The sequence below is a fragment of the Fistularia commersonii genome, chromosome 20 (genome assembly GCF_037954325.1).
Source record: "Fistularia commersonii isolate RoL2024-O1a breed Wild chromosome 20, RoL_Fcom_v1.0, whole genome shotgun sequence".
NCBI classification, from domain to species: domain Eukaryota; kingdom Metazoa; phylum Chordata; class Actinopteri; order Syngnathiformes; family Fistulariidae; genus Fistularia; species Fistularia commersonii.
The window spans coordinates 6091470-6104533 of NC_141303.1; the positions used below are offsets into that span (position 1 = coordinate 6091470).

Sequence of the window (13064 nt, forward strand, 5' to 3'; positions counted from 1 at the left end):
TCAGCACTTTAACCCTTTTAAACCAGAGTAATGTATATAAATCATATACCACATGGTGAAGTAATACAAGGGAAAAGTAGATCGGAAAATCTGCCACTTAAAAAGAGGAGGTGTGAGAAATAATTTGTAGGAAAAACTTTATTGATCAACATTCACACACACTCAAACAAAAGAAAGAAGCAATAAAAAGAAACTACGGTCAAAAAAAATGTGCCAACAATGATCAGTGTAGATCAGTGATCTCTATACAAAACATCATCTTTGGAATTAGCAGTACCTTTCAAATACATTGTCATTACATCTTTTTAAACAACTTTGTATAAACATAGGTAAATTTGAATAAAAGATATTCTATCAAGCATCATACATATTAATGAAATCACTGAAGCCATTTTGCCTTTTTGTGTGTATTTTATTTTCTAAAGCTATATGACACAGCATTCATTTGAGGAAATAGGAAATTATCTTTAGTGTAAGTTTGAGGTGGATATGAGTCTCAAACGCAGCCTTTATGTCAAGGAGCAAGTTAAAATGAACTGAAAATCTTTTTGCTTACTGGCTTCCACTCGATTTAAAATTTCATCAGGCTCAAGTGTTGTAGAAGGATCTCAGATCATTGTAACACCAGTGCTGGATCTGTTCACAGCAGTAAAGGCTTGAAAGGGTCAAGAAGGGAGAGTGACATGCAATGTTTTGGCTGGTGTCATAACAATCCATGCAACTTCTTGGAAAGTTTTGATATCATGAAATCATGAGAGAACAAGTGGTTCCAGCTCGTAACACACCCGCCCAGCTAGATCTTCTGGGTCCCGCTCGACTGAGTTGTCAGAATCGACATCGGCAATTTTTTCTGTGTGGCTTTGTTTTGGTTGATTCACATGGGTAATGCGATCTCTGAGAGAGAGCAGAAAGATTTCGATTGTACTCGTTAGGAAAAAAATATTTTACGAGATAAAGCATACTTATATGCACATTGGCATTTGAATTAAATAGTCTTTCTCCTTGCCTGCCGTCAAGAGCTCCATTGCTTCTGTCTTCTGTTCCAGGTCTTATTGCCCCTCCTAGTCTATTACTAAACTGGACCATTGGACCTGGATAAATGAGTGATATATATCATTAGCAAGTGCAGTAAAAGCAAGATACATAATACTAGTTTATTTCATTTCTTAGCTTTTAATCTTTTGTCTATAATTTCTTAGGGTAGCTTGTCTTTTGGTGGCCAGATCCCTCTACAGAGAATGCCATCTCCTGTCTCCTATTCCTGAAGAGAATATTTTTTTGGAACAACCTTGATCTTCTGTTTCTGCCGTTTTTATTTTTAGAAATTTTTGCTATTCTTTCATATCATATGGGTCATTATAATTTTACCATTGCTTCCCATTCCATTAAATAAGTCACTAAAATTTCTGTCATTATCTATGTAAAGTCAATAACTTTGCCTTTTTTATTTGTATTTATCAATTTTAGACTAATAATCTGTTTGCAAGTTTTCATTGCTGTTTTCCTTAAATGTGTGTCAGTGTGTGTAAGATTTCAACAGAATATTTACAAAATTAATACAATAAAACTAAGCATGTCTGATTGTTAAACTGCCTGAACACCCAAGTAACAGTCATACAGGTACTTGGTAGAGAGTTACAAATTTAAAAAGAAGCTGTATAGAACTAACTGCATTTATTTTTTCTTGGAGAGATATGCATTTGCATTGTTGAACATCCTAAAGTATTTTATTCAATAATGTCATATGTCTGTGCGTTAGTAACTTGCCAGAAAGCTGCCATCTTCTTCTCCACATAATATAACCTATAATCACCAGGAGTAGCAATACCACCAGCCCACCCAGAAGCCCAGGGACAATAGAAGAGGATGATGGTGCTGTGAGCATAAATATTGTTTAGTAGGATGAATGAAGGAAGAAAATATCTTTTATAGATAAGAAAATCTCACAGTACGTCTTGGACCTTACCAACAACAGTGATTTCAAGTGTCTTCGAAGGAGTGGAAGTAAAAGACACAGAGGAAATGTTAACACCATAGACACACTTATACACTCCTTCGTCTTTGAACTCTATCGCTGGGAATTCAAAGTAAGCCAAGTAGAAAATGGAGTGTCCAAAAGCTGGTTTCACATCAGTGACAGTGTTGTTGGCCTTCATCAAATTAAAGAAGCCATTGGCAAAGTTAGAATGGATGGAGCAAGTAATGGAGAAGCTTTTGCCATGGCTGACTGATATTTTGTCAGGGCTGTAGATGACCATTGCATGAGGGGAGGTCAGTGAAATACTGGGCATTCCCAATTTCACTAAAAGAAAAGAAAATCAAATTATTTGGATTAAGAAACATTCACAACTTCATAAAAATATTCAGCAAAACTGTCGACATGTGAAACTGTGGTTATTTAATTAAACACATTCTGTTTTCTGATTATGGATTTTATAAGACATTATATCAGAAAAATCTGATATAATCAATGGTCATGTGATAGACAAAATCTACTGATAAATGACTTTAAATCAAAAGCTGTTATCTTCAGCAAAGCTGAATGGCGATGCATGCAAAAGCAAACAAACAACATAGAATAATTAACCTGTGACAGATAGTTCAGCTACATTCCCTTGAGGAAAATAGATGACCTGAGATGAAACTTTTTTTTGGTATTCACAGAAATAGGACCCTCTATGACTGAAGTCAACTTTTGGGAAGATGAAATTTACTGCTTCACTTTCGGTATATCTTTCCATTTTTAACGTTCCTTCGGTCTTTTTCAAAATGAATGTTCCGCCCAACTGCTCTGTTACCACTGTGCAGGTAAATTCCACTCTTGCACCCCAGTTCACCTCTGTAGATGGACTCACAGTGAGTTGGGGCTTCTTTAGAGCACCTAAGGAAGGTAATTGGCAGCCATGAGTTTGATATTTGTTTACTGAGGAGCAGATTCAAAAGGATCCAGGTCACGTACCTAAGCAGATAGCACCAGCGTCCTCTCCATGCCCACAGTTGTTTTCCCCAAAATCGGGGTGCGAGCAATGTGAAAGAGCAGTCTCATCACCTTTACAGTCCACATTATCCAGCCATATTGGACCAGAGCCTCTGCCAAAGTGGGCACTTGAAGGAGCAGAAACTGCATGGCCGCAGTCAAGTTGTGCACATACCACATCAGCATCACTCATTTGCCATTCATCATCACACACCGTTCCCCACTGGCCTCTGTAGAGGATCTCCACCCTGCCAGAACATGGGCTTGAACCATCAGCCAATCGAATATGTGCTGCAAATTGAAAAACAAAGGGAGTAAATACACAAGTGTTGTTCAAAACTGCGATTCAGGCTCCACAGTAAAAATCTATAGAAACAGATGATTGACAGATTTCAAAAAGCATCAGCACTAATAGATCCATCCATTATCTACCGCTTATCCCACTTTCACAGGAGCCTATCCCAGGTGTAATCAGGCAAGAGGAGGGTTACACCCTGAACTAGTCGCCATTCAATCATAGGGCCACAGACACAGACAGTCAATCGTGCGTTCCTTCATTCACACATCTGGGCAATTTTCTCAATTAGCCTGCTGCATGTTTTTGGACATGGGGGAGGAAACCCACACAGACACCCCACAGGAAGGCCCGGAAGGCTCCCTATCGAAATCGAACCAGGGTCCTTCATGCTGTGAGGCAGAAGCCCTCACCACTGCACTACCATGTCGCCCACAGGAATAAATATTATGTAAATAAATAACTACATGTTTCATACAAAGACAGTATTGCATACAGTTGATCACAATTAAAGTGCCCCCTTCACATGCTTGAATTGTAAAAAGGGCATTTCCTGCTTGTTTAACAAATGAACAAGAAAACGCAGCAACCCTATTATGACTGTTAAAAACTATTTGAAAATTATATTTACACAATTCCCTCTAATAACATTTTCTTAATTTCCTCTAAAACTGAACTTCTTCCTCTTTTTCTTCTAATACTTAACTGATTTTAAGGATTTCGTTCTGATTTGAGTTTTTTTCTGTCTTCATTTTGTGTTTGTGACCTTCAAATGAAATTTCAAAGGATTTTTTTTTGAACAAGAAATGAACAAGAAAACGCAGCAACCCTATTATGACTGTTAAAAACTATTTTAAAATGATATTCACACAATTCCCTTTAATAATATTTTCTTAATTTCCTCTAAAACTGAACTTCTTCCTCTTTTTCTTCTAATACTTAACTGATTTAAGGATTTCTTCCTGATTTGAGTTTCTGTCTTCATTTTGTGTTTGTGACCTTCAAATGAAATTTCAAAAGATTTTTGTTTTGAATTATTTAGTGATTCCAAACATTTTTACCTGCACAGATGGCACCAGCATCATGGTCGTGTCCACAACTCGCTGCTGGGAAACCTTTCGAAGAGCACTCCTTGAGAGTTGTAGCATTGGTGAAACATGCGTCAGTGGCCGCCACCACAGACCCGGTGCCTTGGCCATAGTGTGCGCCACCAGGAGCGCTCACGGCTTGTCCGCACTCCAGCAACTCACACACAGACTGCACTTTGCTCAGGTTCCAGTCTGTGTCACAGACTGTGTGCCACGATTCCCCTTGACGGGCTTCGACTCTGCCGGTGCATTCGGTGTTACTGTTTGCCAACCGGATGGCCAACCCCTCTGTGAATGTCAAGTATATGTGAATGATTATGCAGCAGCGGAAAAGTTGAAATTAACTTTTTGTTGTTTTCACAGTGATTGATTGATTTTGGCACAAACCTGGAGTTTTTAAAGGTTATATTTCACTTTTTTATGAAATGCATCAAATAATACAATATATTTAAAGCAGTTACAATGTTATTGAATTAGCAGGAGTTTCGAATAATCAATGCGCGGTGACTATTTGGTGTTTTGAAAATCATATCTATGATACTTTGAGCTATCATCACTTTGAACGTATTTATTTATTTTAAGAATAAACACAAGGGAACACACTAGCAAACAAGCCAGTATAATTGCATTTCATTTTACCTGAACAGACGACCCCTGCAACAGATGAGGCATTGCAAGTTCTATCTGTAAGTGGTAGTTGTGTACATTCAGCCAATGACGATTCAGATCCACTGCATCCGATTTGTTCAATCCAGATGTTTCCACTGTGGACGCCATACTCATCCATTGTTGTGATCTTATGAATCTTTCCACAGTTAAGCTGACGGCAGACCACTGATGCATCACTTAAGTCCCAGAATTCACCACAGACAGTCCCCCATTGGCCTTTGTTATAGTACTCCACTCTCCCCATACATTTATTGTCCCCTTTGGTCAACTTCACGTTGCCTGGAAATCAGACTTAACATGAATACACATTCTGTCCACATTTGTCCACTCTCCTAAACATTATCTCAAAGTCTGGACTTAAGTCTAATTACTTTCTCTGAAATGTGATATCTGTCCAGGACATATTTCTTGCTATGAAATTCTCAAAACATATCTATCCCTGTTTAACTATATTATTTTTAACTATATGAGCTTTTTTAAATATATCCTTTCACTTAAAACACAGTGCCCACATTAATAGACAACAATTTATTTGTGTCACTAATCATTACTTTTTTTGACATCACAGATTGATAATCTTAAAATGCAACTCTTGGTTATGACTAAAAAAAGGATTTTACCTGAGCATTGAACGCTTGCCTCTTCAATGTCTTCTCCTCTGGTCTTGAAGTATTCTCTCAGTGTGCACCGTGAGAGAGAGGTCTCTCTACCTGTGCAACTTATTTTATACCCTCTGAGAATGTCTCCTTTTCCAAATGATCCACTGACCTTTACAGGATCTCCACAATTCATCTCTCTGCACACCACCGCGGCTTCAGTCATCCCCCAGTTGATATTATATACTGATCCCCAGTGCCCATCATTGTAAACCTCCACCCTGCCTGAGCACTGGTCGGACCCATTTATTAGTCTAATGTTAGCTAGAAAGGAAAGCAGAGAGGATAACGGTGGCTGATGCATTTAGAGATCACTGGTTAATGTGATTTTTAAATAGTTAAACCCCCACCAATAACTGCATTCTTGATTTCACATGTGGGTTTTATATTCATGGTGGGGAAAAAGCTGAATAATAGCCAAGATTATTGGACTTACCTGAGCACACTACGCTAGCATCTTCAGAATGGCCACAGTTATTTTCTCCAAAGGAGGGACGTGGGCAGTGTATAAGGGAAGATTCGTTGCCAACACAGGCGACATCATCTAGCCAGATGTCCCCGTTGCCTTGACCGAAGTATGCACTCAATTTGACCATCTGAGCGGTTCCACAGTCCATAGCTCTGCACACTACCTGAGCATCTTTGATGTCCCACTCGTCATCACATACAGTTCCCCATGAGCCTTCATGGAAAATCTCAACTCTGCCAGAGCATCGGTCTGTACCATTGACAAGCCTTAGAGGTGGACTACCTGTTAAAAGGTCGTAAAAGCCTGATAAGTCATGATGCACTCATTTACTAACTCATTCCGCATGCAGAAAAAAATGTAATCTGCATTATATTCAAATTGGAATTAGCCAAGTGACCTCTCTTTGTATTGATGCTGACCTTGACCTATCAGATAGACAGATATTGATCTTAAAATTGGATCATTTCCAATGTATGCTCCAATTTTAACTACTCATTTGCCATCTTATAACCCCAAGGAACATAAAGGCAGTGGAATTGTTTGTTTTCCATCAACAAATCAAGGACCAGGTTCAAGCAACGAGTTACTGCCTGTGAGTACCACGACTTACATTCTTGATTTATTCTGTATAGAATGTGTTTCAGACCTTCACTGCTATGAACTTACACTTGATCCTTGAAATATACACACAGACTAAAGACTGAAAGGTTCATAGATAACAGTGTTATTTTGGTTGGGTTAGAAGGAACTCTGTTTAAAGCCATCGTTGCAGCTAATTCTAATCCCTAATAAAGTGGTTTGGGCCACAATAGTTGTGTGTGCAATGCATGCATTTCTTGCTGAAATCTTCTTGTCATGGCAGCTGGACTTGAATTTCTTCACTTGAAGATGTTTCACCCCTCATCCAAGAGGCTTTTTGCAGTTCATGAACTTCACAAATTCAAGACCAGTTGCCACAACAAAAAGATTTCGACAAGAATTCACCATTGTCTGAGAACTTCCACAGAAATGCATGCATTTCAATTCTGATTACGACAGTAAAATATTCAGCACACCAAAAAACTGTCACATTCAAATTATCCTGGCTCAAAATGTAAAAGGAATACACCTTTCTTGTATTCTTGTCATAGGCTATGACAACAACATCTAGAATGGTTTTTATAACCACATATTAGGAAACCTGAGTTTTTAGTTGCCATTCATTAAAATGCAAATGTAAAGCATTTTAAAACTGGCCCGACTTAAGCCTGGGAACCTCTGAAAAATAAAGATGGCATAAATTATCCACTGCAAAGTTCATCTTTCACCATGTTTTTCATTGCTGACTTGTGTCTTACCTTCACATGAAAGTGACACCCCAGCACATCTCCCCTGGGCTTCCTGAAGCCTACACTGTGAGATAGAGCTCACGTTGCCGACACATGTAGCTGTGAATCCACTTGATCTATCGCTGCCAGAGCTGTAAATGTCTTGGCTTTTTGTAGGACTTCCACAACGAAGTTCTTTACACACAATTTGGGCTTCTTCCTGGCTCCAGTTATCATCACATACTTTTCCCCAGCGATCATTGTGGAAGATCTCCAGTCTGCCTGTGCAGCGATTAGTGCCATTCAACAATCTGATGAATTCTGAAAGGAAAGAAGTAAATAAAAAAAAATTAACACATTTCTGCTAAACAGTTTTTCAATGTTCATCTGTAAACAACTGGTGTAAAAGCATATTGAAGCCATGTCTACATACAGGGTTTGATGTGAGACGTGCTATACTTCAACTATTTTGTAAGTGAGGATTTTTAGAAAATTTAGAAAATGTGTAACATCTGCTGTGTAATATGAAAAACTACAAACAGGGAAAAAGGACTTGCTGTTAGAAAACAGGTGGAACTGACACTAATGCCAGTGTGTGGAATAAAGCCTTTATTTTCTTTTTTGATTTTAGTTTCAGGAGATACATATCTAAAAGTTAAATGAAGTATATGAAAGGATAAAAAAGGGGGCCACACGCTTCATTTAATTTCTAACGGCCACAGTATCAGCTGACTTCATGAAGTCTGAAAAGTAGATTCTAATAGTCTGACTAGGCATTCCTTTTGTTTTACTTGCTCAGACAATAAGATTCTAGAAATATTTTAGGAAAAGGAGTGAAACCCTGACCTGAGCATATGACACCAGCATCCTCTGAGTGATCACAGTCATGCTCCCCGAAACCTCTGTGTGAGCATTCAGAAAGTGACTTCTCGTGACCCGTGCAATCGGTATCGTCCAGCCAAACCATATCATGACCTCTGCCAAAGAAGGCTTTATATGTGACTGAGAGAGCAGACCCACAGTTCATTTCTCGGCATGCAACACTTGCTTCTTGCATCCCCCATCTGTCATCACAAACCGTTCCCCACTGTCCATCATGATAGAGCTCAACTCGACCGGAGCACCTGTTAGTACCATTCACCAGCTGAATGGGTTTACTGTCTGTCAGGAAGAAAAACCATTGTGAAAAGCATCTTTATATTTCATGCCATTTCAAAGTTGTCCATCAAATGATGTATTGGTTTTGTACGAACGACTTACTTGTACAGAATGCAGTAGCATCGATACAGTTGTCCTTGACTTCCTGAAGCGTGCACCCTGTGAGAGAGCTCTCATTTCCAAAACAGTTGGTTTTGATCCCGACGGGTCCATGTCCTTGCCCAAAATTTAGTTCCTCACTGACAACAGCAGGGGTGCCGCAGTGAATTTCTTGGCAGAAGACTTCTGCTGCTTCCTTTGTCCAGTCACTGCTGCATACTTTTTTCCATTGACCATCACGATTGATTTCCACCCTGCCATTACAACGACTGGTCCCATTCACAAGCCTCACATGATCTGTAATTGATAAATAAAAAACGTAATTTGTAAACTACATAGGCCAAAAGAAATTTGAATATACAATTATGTCAAAATTTGAAATGTTTACACATCAGAACACAACACCCAGATTATATTTATTGTGTTTAAAACTAGAAAGCATTTTAATGTACCCTCAACAACAATATTCATGTGTGTCCCTGACGAACAATTCAAATGAAACTTTTTTTTTTTTTTTTAAATATACGTATTAGGAGCGGGACTCCATTAAAACATAATAAATTTCAGTCTTTGTAATTAATTATTCAGTCGCACTTCAATATTTGACCTGAGGAAAATAAAATTTAAGTTTGTTCGATGAAGGACAGACAACATAATCTTGAAGTTCGCAAACGATACCGCAGTAAAAGAACGCATCACTCGCAGGGAAAGAAAAACGGCCAATAGGATGGAGGTGGCCAGTCTGGTGTCAAGGTGTGAGGACAACAACTTCACCCTCAACAAGACAAGATGAAGGAAAGGATCATTCACATGAGGAAGGGAGACACCTCATTAGCCACTGTTCATCCAAGGTCTTGAAGTTGAGAGGGTGAGCAGTTTTAAATACGTGGGGTTTCACATCAGTGAGGAGGTCACCTGGGGTTGGGAAGGTTTGGCATGTTACCTAAGATCCTCAGCAACTTCTACAGCTACATTGTTGAGAGCATCTTAACCAGCTGCATGGCCGTACGGTACGGCAACAACACTACTCTGGACTGCAAACGCCTGCAGCGAGTGGTAAAGACTGCAGGGAGGATCATTAGAGACCCATCGCCTTCTCTGCAGAGCATCTACCACCACCGAGTCCATAGGAAAGCCCACCTCCAAGACGGACTGTCCACACCCCTACCCTCCAGCCGGAGGTGCAGGAGTGTGAAATGTAGAATGATACGACTAGAGGCCCTGCTTTGCCCAACTACCATCAGACTACAGAGAAACACACTGGAGTCAATAACCACGTACTACCTCCCCACTTTACATCCAGCAGGGCCAGTGCTGTACTCAACTGTTCATGTAACTTAAATGTTGATATAAACTGTCTGCATACAAAATGCACCTGCAATTTGTATGCTGCATATTGAAAGCTGCACTCCACTTAAACTCGCTAGTATTGTTTACATTTCTAATACTATTTATATTTCCTTGCACTGTTTGCATATCCTCTTACTGTTAAATCAGGTTTCAACAGCATATTTATTATTATTCATACGAATTTTCATAATTCTCCTCAGCTGGATCAATCTGCGCATCTTCTACCACAGAGAAGAGAGTGGTCAGCAGTCTACAGCGTTCCATCTTGCAGTAAATTTGTCAGTTTATCCAATGTGGACTTGAATATTTTGTTTCTGAATTCGAGCGTCAACAGCAACGCTGTTAAATTCTACAGCAACATTAGTGACCTGTGCACTCATAGAGAGTGAACATTGCTGATATGCATGGCAGCTGCCAGGTTTAGCGTGGAAAAGGTGGGTGGAGGTGCTTGTATGATACACAAATTCCTTCCCACATTGAGAACAGCATTTAGTTTATGCTTTTACCTGGAGATTACTTATGTTTAATTTTTCATTCTATCATGGTCTCAAGTATCATCTGCCTTGTCAATCCCGCAATCACACTGTGCTTTGGTGCGATCTGTCCTCCTCAAACTACTGAACTAAGAAATATTCCGCGATGCAAATTAAAGTGCAATTAAAATGCATTAATCTTTTCTGTAATCAATTAATCAAACTTAAAATTTTAAAGTCCCAGCCCTAACACTTATCAGCCCATTTCATTTTACCCATTGACTGTGTAGAAATGAGACGAAATGAGAGTGGCATATCTAAATTTTTTTTCTTTTAATATCAATCCACAATGATTTTGTTTTACCAAACCTCTCCTACCACATTTACACATAATCTTTGCCACAGACTGCCACATTTCTACCACAATACCACTGCTTCAGTTTGACTACAGTCTTGTTTATCAAACATTTCTATTAATGCATACATAAGTGCTGAATGGACAGCTTTCCTTCTCTGCAGCATTTCCCATTTCTCTTGATAGTTCCACATTTTGGGCCTTGATATAAACCAGAGGATTTATATATGCAGTGTTGTGTGCAATTGACTAGCATAAAATAACAAACTTACAATTCATTCTTGAATACAAAGGGTCAGATTTGGCATTGGTATAGTAATGCAAACTCACCTGAACAAACAACACCAATGTCCTCACTGTGACCACAGTTATTCTCTCCTATGGTTCTGTGTCGGCATTTGAGGATAGAAGACTCAGTACCGACACACTGCACATCATCTAACCAGATATGCTCTTTTCCTTCTCCAAAGAAGGCACTTTTTTTGGACTCAAGAGCTGTCCCACAGTTTAACTCTCGACACAACACTTCAGCGTTGGCAAGAGTCCAGTGATCATCACACACTGTTCCCCAGCTGTCACTGTGGAAGACCTCTACCCTCCCAGAGCAACGGGTTGGTCCCATCAGCCTTAATTTGTCACATTCTGTAAATTAAAATGTAAATTTTAATTTGTAAATTAACACAGGACTGGTTAATGTGGGGTGGTGGTTTTATCTTAGTAGCACTTACTGACCTGCAAATTGGAGGAGACTCAATAAACCTGAAGCAGAAATGCAGTTAAGCACAAAAATGAATGTTCTAAGCAAGTTATATAGTACTGCTAACACAAAAATATTATTGATATGCATTGTGAACTGACAGACAGCCTTATTCAAAAAATGTATTACATTTGGAAATATCTTAGGGCAAAAATATTTTCAAAAATTCTAAAATGGTATATATTTACCAAGATTACATCAAATAATCATTCCATCTGATCCAAGAGGAATTTAACCTTTTGCTCTGAATGAAGACATGATCTTCTTTTGTGGTTGTACATATATTTTTTTCATAATTTTTTTTTTGAGATTAATGATTTGAATTACACCTTGGTCAAAACTTACCGACTGACACGTAGAAAAGTTGTTTTTTGCCAGAAATGGAGAACATACTGTTTCTTCAGTGTTGGTCAAATCCTGTCGTGATTTAGGAAAACAGGAAAGCAACGCAATTATTACCCTTTGTAAGAAAAAAAAATCTTGTCTGTAGTATTGCCCCATCATGTTGTGATTAAGCAAGAAGAGCCTTTTCCCCAAAATCTGCAAAAACGGAAAACCCTCTCTTACCTACCAAGTCCAGTGAGTTTAGTTAGCAAGATTAATGAATTATTTCAGAGTAATTCAAAGGAAACAGGTATCCATGTCTAAAATGTTAAAAGGAGAAAAGATATAAGACCTAAAAACAGGGAATTGTTGCGGATGAAAAGGACCGCTTGGACTTGGACTGCAGTCTGAACAAATGTTGACATTTTGATCAATCATTACAGAGGATGAGAGGAGATTTCAGGTGGTTTTACACATATCAACACTATAATATGTACAATTCATTATGTCTATTAAGTCATTTGGATATAATATGTAGATATGCAGGAAAAACCTGTTATAATACAAATTCAGTGGCATTTTGGAGTCTATCTTGAGTTAACGTCATGGGTTAAAAATACAGACCTCATATTGGAGATGACTTGTCAGTGACTTTCAGACTTAGTCACTATTTTGAATGAAGTCTTAATATAGCATTCAAAAAATAATGTTAAATAAAGTAATAAATGAAAAAAAATAAGTTAAAAAATTTAATACACATAGGTGATGGAATATAACTTTGCATATTTCAAAATCATTTAAAAAACTAACTAAATTTTTTGTCAAATATATGCTATACATATATATATATATATATATATACATAAAAATATGGACATACAGCCACTATTTATGATTAAATAATCATTCAGTGGATAAGTGTGTACTCCAAAACTTTTTTGAAAATCATTTTCATACCTCAAACGTGGAGTTGGTGTAGTTTTTCCGTCATCAGAATCATGATGGTCTGAAGCAAAAGACTGAAATCACCGGGACTGTGACCCCCCCCCCCCCCCTTCACATGGTTCCAGGATGCTGTTTCTCCTTT

General features: G+C 38.4%; 1 protein-coding gene across 3 annotated transcripts; it reads right to left on the bottom strand.

The window, feature by feature from the left end:
* Positions 1-123: 123 nt before the first annotated feature.
* On the bottom strand, positions 124-13028 carry LOC147222712 (scavenger receptor cysteine-rich type 1 protein M130-like). Of its 3 annotated transcripts, none has more exons than XM_086166795.1 (17): positions 12935-13028; positions 11999-12070; positions 11629-11655; positions 11227-11538; positions 8722-9015; positions 8308-8622; positions 7492-7782; positions 6122-6436; positions 5650-5949; positions 5000-5308; positions 4334-4648; positions 2960-3268; positions 2588-2881; positions 1967-2302; positions 1768-1875; positions 1007-1091; positions 124-894 (listed from the first exon to the last, which is right to left on the bottom strand). In XM_086166795.1, exons 2-17 carry the CDS (start codon positions 12042-12044, stop codon positions 750-752), a joined length of 3801 nt encoding a protein of 1266 aa, XP_086022921.1. In that variant the 5' UTR covers positions 12045-12070; positions 12935-13028; the 3' UTR covers positions 124-749. The 3 variants fall into 3 exon arrangements, with proteins under 3 accessions (XP_086022921.1, XP_086022922.1, XP_086022924.1); XM_086166796.1 differs by lacking the exon at positions 12935-13028 and adding an exon at positions 12221-12359; XM_086166798.1 differs by lacking the exon at positions 12935-13028 and adding an exon at positions 12225-12334.
* Between the last annotated feature and the right edge of the window lie 36 nt (positions 13029-13064).